We start from the raw sequence: 4,986 nt of genomic DNA, 5'->3' as shown, positions 1-4,986 counted from the left end.
TTGTAGTGGCTATTTTGCCAAGTGTTGGATGAGATCGGTTTTGCACAGTGCATTCAAACATAATGCAAACTGGGGTTTGGTTGGGGTTTGGCTCAAATCAAATGCCCTTTTTGAGTTTGCATCCAAACAGGCCCTAATAAGAGAATGGTGGAAATAAAATGTACAAAAACAAGAACTTGATTATTAACCATGGATTCAGGGACAAGAACAACCTAACAATATCCTAACTAGTTTAACATTTCTGGCTATGTAAAGTATGATGGGATTATGAATGAGAAAAAATTCACTTTCGCTATGTTACAATGCATTGACAAAAATGAACAAGCTGCAAAAAAGATTATCAAGGTGAAGAAAGTAGAATACAATTGAAAGACCAGATATGATTCAGCAACAAGCATTTCTCGAGATTATGAAATGGCCCAAAAAATGAATGGATGAAATCAAAGAGCTTACAAAACCTCAAACTTGAATTTTGAGTCACCTCTTCGTTTCATGTTGTCTCCCCCTTGTCATCTGAGCTGCCACCTTCCCTGCCACTTGTATCTGACTGCTTATCCATCAATCTAGCAACCTGGCTTTCATGCGGAAGATCACATAGCCCTATCCGACGGTCCTGCAAATGGTTTACATGTAAATGGGTTGTAATCGGAATCAGAAACAATTCAACAAGAAACAAGCTCTTGCAAGATTTATTTTTTTTAATTAATGATTTTTAACTGCTTGATTTAGATTTGCAAGAAAGGGAGAGCATACTTCACGGAACAGCAAATCATCCACTTCAAGCATGTGGATCACCTGCCCCATTTTGGGCCGCTTCTGTGCATCTGGATCTACACACCGGAGAGCAACCAGAAGAGCCCGTTTGAGAGCTTTTGAAGAAGGCTTCTCAGCAATCTTGGGATCCAGTACTTGCTCCGAGTTTCGGTTTCCAACCATGGTTTTCAACCACTCCACCAAATTCACCTGAAAGCCAATCCATTTCCAATTCAACTCAGTTCAACAACTCCAAATCCATCTCAAATACAATAAGACCATTAAAAATAAATAAAAATCTGAGATTTAACCTCTCCAGGTGGTCGACCATAGTCGACAGGATTTCTCCCAGTTATTATTTCCATGATCAGCACTCCAAAGCTATATACATCACTTCTCTCAGTCAGCATACCAGTGCTTGCATATTCTGGCGCTACATAGCTACAGAACCATGAATTAGCACTGAAGTCACAGACTTGAGAAAAGAGAAGCATTGCATAAAAAGTTTGAACAAGGATACGAAATCCACAAGCAAATAGTAGCAAAGTGTATGGTGAAGTTAAACAAGTGAACTAACCCAAATGTCCCCATCACACGAGTCGTCACATAGCTCCTTTCAGAACACAAGAGCTTTGCAAGCCCGAAATCAGAGACCTTCGGATTCCATTGACGATCAAGTAGTATGTTACTGGCTTTTACATCCCGATGGACAACCTTCGGTTCAAGGCCTTCATGAAGATAGGCCAAGCTGCAGAGAGCATTCACATTGAGGTTGGTAGGTTTACAAAATTCTCATTAAAAAGAAATAAATAAATAAAAACAGATTCATTTTCCTAGCTGTTGAGACCAGTAGAAAAGACAGGACAATATCTACATACCCTTTGGCTGTTCCAAGAATGATGTTCATCCTACTATCCCATGTTAAAGGGCTGAATTGCCCTACATCTCCATGAAGCCATTGATCTAGATTACCATTGTCTACATACTCATAAACAAGCATCCTGGGAAAAAAAAAAAGGACCTCAGACCACAAATCCCTCTGATCGAAATCTAAAATTAAAAACAATTCGGTATTTCTGATCTGAAAAATCACTACTTAAAAAAAGTAATGTGATACTATTTGTCACAAGTGGTAAAAGTTACACAAATTCATGAAAAGTAAAAAGAAGAAGAAGAAGACATGCATGCCGAATATAAATAGTCAGATACCTGTAAGCTCCCTCAACACAGTACCCAAGCAACCTAACCAGATTCTTGTGTCTAACACGCCCAATCGCTTCAACCTCCACTTTAAACTCCCTCTCAGCTTGACCCCTAATCATTCATCACTCTCAAGAGTAAGTTCATGAACTCCCAAGCAAGCGAAGAGAAGATGACAACATCAGAATGCAGAAAGAATACCAAACCAATATTGAAATTGACGCTCTTCTTCTTCTTCTTCTTCTTCTTCGAAGATATACATAGTTGGGTACTGATTATTCAAATCAATACATTCTAAAGCATTAAAAAAAACAAAAAAACAAAAAAAAAAAAACAAAAAAAAAAAAAAAAAAAAAAAAAAAAAAAAAAAACGAGTAAAACACAAACCAATAAATTAATGAATTGGGCGTGTACTAATCAATGATGGAGATTTAGATAAGTCAGGACTTTAGCCTTTGATTCTGGGTCATCTTCCAATTATCCAAACCATTTATATGACAACCTTGCTTTCTACAATGGAAAGACGCAAATAAAATTTCTCAATCGGATTATTTCAACCCTTCATTAATTTGGCTCTCTTGCGTTGAACATGAACCATCACCATAACCTTTGCATGATCAATGGATTAAAATATTCAATCTGAGAGTTTCTTTTCTTTTATTTTATTTTCTTTTTTCCTTATTTTTTCTTTGGCATCGCATCCAAGGAGAGCAGCATCAAATAACCGAATTGTGTCATTGAGAAATGCCCAAATCTAAGCAAACCTCTCAATGATGTATTGATGGAAACATACAGCAGGCATGAAATGGGGGGAAATCTAAACAAGTTCGATTAATTCCCCCATACAAATAAAGAAATGCTTTACAGAATTTCTTGAGTCGTCACTATTCAGTACTTCTCAATCAACAAAAGATAGGAAAAGGAAACACAAAAAGTATCTTCACCAACCCAATATCACATATAAACAAATTGTGTCATTGAGAAAGGCCCAAATACAACAGCTAGAGTCCGGATATCCGGATGTATTCAAGCCAACCTCTCAATGATGTATTGATGGAAACATACAAGAGGCATGAAATGGGTGAAAATCTAAATAAGTTTGATTAATTCCATCATACAAATAAAGAAATGCTTTACAGAATTTATTTTGGGTCACTATTCAGCACTTCTCAATCAACAAAAGATAAGAAAAGGAGATACAAAAAGCATCTTCACCAACCCAGTATCACATATAAAAAAGTGTAAAAGCAGAAAGATAAGCACATGGAAATAAATTTTTTTAAGCCATAAATCAGCATGTTTTTCCTAGAAATCACTAATTCCCTACCCATAATTCAGCATCTTCTACTGCGCAAAGCCAACTACAGTTCTAAAATTCCATTACAACAAATCTCAATCAGTGTAAGAACGAAAAATTAAAGGAAAAAAAAAAAAAAAAAGCAATACAACGTGTAAAATTCCAACCTTCAACTTCTAGAAATCTCAAACAATGGAATAAACAAATCATCCAGCCAATGCGGTTTGTTTTGCTAGAAATTACCAAGTTACCACACAACTAAAAGTGCTTTCCTGTTCAAACCCAAATAAAAATCATAAAAATCTCAACACAGGGGAGCTTCTTTTGCTAGAAATCGTCAGATTAGCTCCTTTACTCAACACTCTGTTCAAATTCACCAGATTACCCACCGAAAAAAAAAAAAAACTAAAAAATTGCATGAATCCGAAAAAAAGAAAAGAAAATAACCATCTTTCCCATATAAATCAATGAACATCAACCAATCCACCCACAAAGTGTGTGTGTGTGTGTAAGAGAGAGAGAGAGAGAGAGAGAGAGAGAGAGAAAATAGGTACTATCACTGAATACCTATTATTCAATAGATTCTTCACAGCAACCTGCGTATTATCCAACAATACCCCACTGTAAACTATCCCATACCCGCCCTCTCCGATCACGTTCTCATCTGCCAGCCCACCCGTTGCGTCCTCCAGCTCCCTCAGCGTGTACCAATGCCCCCACCCGAGATGCGAAACCTCGGGCGGCCCCCCCGCCATCGACGCGGAGTCAGTTGCCGTCGTGGACCGGCTCTCCCCACTCGCCTGTGACGAAGGCCGGTCCGAGAACACAATCCGATGCTCGGCCTTCCCGATATCGATCTGGATCTCGGGTACCGGCGCTGCCACGTGGACGACCTCCTGGATCTCCTTTGACACGACGGGGGTGGGGTCCGCTGCAGAGGCGGTCGCTAGCTTCGGCGGCTTGTGGCGTCGGGAGGTGATGCAGAGGGAGAGGAGGAAGAGGATGAGGACAATGAATGCGCCAACGCAGATCCCGATCACGACCCAGAGACGGAGGCCGAAGATGGACGTCGGCTTTGAGAGCTCGCTGTTGAGGAACGCCGTGTCGAAGAACGACATGCTTGTAAGAAGAGATTTAGATTAATTCAGAGAGAGAGAACAGTATTTCGTCTTTAAGGGATCTTCGGGTGTGGTTTTTCCGGCATTCTTTTCATCGGAGAAAATGCCAGTTTCAGACGAGCTGGTGCTGAGAGAGTGAAGAAATAGACTGGGGTAGGTTTATATAGATTTTGGATTGACGAAATTGCCCTCCCTGTTCTCCTACAATTGCGTATGTGTCCTGAATGATGACACGGGATTATCACGGGGAAGTTTTGTAGGCCAGGTGTCACGTCAGATAAGAACGAAGCGGATTGGCTAATGTACTACACACCAGCTGTATGACTGTTGCAGCTACGTTTCGTGCAAAAATGAGCACGGACGCTCCTCGAGCTTTAAGTTGTGCGAACGGCTCAAAGGAGATCAAAGTTAAATAACCTCGCAATAATGTGTTATATCATTCATTAGTTTTTAGAAATTATTTTAGACCATTATTCAAAAAATAAATTATATTTAAAAGGTCTGGAGCACACTATAAATAGCTGTCGATATAATGTTTTTATTGTTAAAAAATTTTTAAGGCCACCGTATCATTTATTTACCATCCAATCTATTTATAAGGTTACAAATACCTAAATG

General features: G+C 39.1%; 1 protein-coding gene across 2 annotated transcripts; it reads right to left on the bottom strand.

Moving 5' to 3' along the window:
• Nucleotides 1-246: 246 nt before the first annotated feature.
• On the bottom strand, nt 247-4,547 carry LOC131248783 (probable serine/threonine-protein kinase At1g01540). Of its 2 annotated transcripts, none has more exons than XM_058249237.1 (7): nt 3,818-4,547; nt 1,963-2,067; nt 1,632-1,754; nt 1,331-1,501; nt 1,065-1,194; nt 796-963; nt 247-613 (listed from the first exon to the last, which is right to left on the bottom strand). In XM_058249237.1, exons 1-7 carry the CDS (start codon nt 4,366-4,368, stop codon nt 491-493), a joined length of 1,371 nt encoding a protein of 456 aa, XP_058105220.1. In that variant the 5' UTR covers nt 4,369-4,547; the 3' UTR covers nt 247-490. The 2 variants fall into 2 exon arrangements, with proteins under 2 accessions (XP_058105220.1, XP_058105219.1); XM_058249236.1 differs by having other exon boundaries at nt 754-963; nt 3,818-4,542.
• Between the last annotated feature and the right edge of the window lie 439 nt (nt 4,548-4,986).

This window comes from Magnolia sinica, chromosome 6 (genome assembly GCF_029962835.1).
Source record: "Magnolia sinica isolate HGM2019 chromosome 6, MsV1, whole genome shotgun sequence".
Lineage (NCBI taxonomy): Eukaryota > Viridiplantae > Streptophyta > Magnoliopsida > Magnoliales > Magnoliaceae > Magnolia > Magnolia sinica.
The sequence above is the reverse complement of the archived record's forward strand: the minus strand, read 5'-3'. Positions and strand labels throughout refer to the sequence as shown.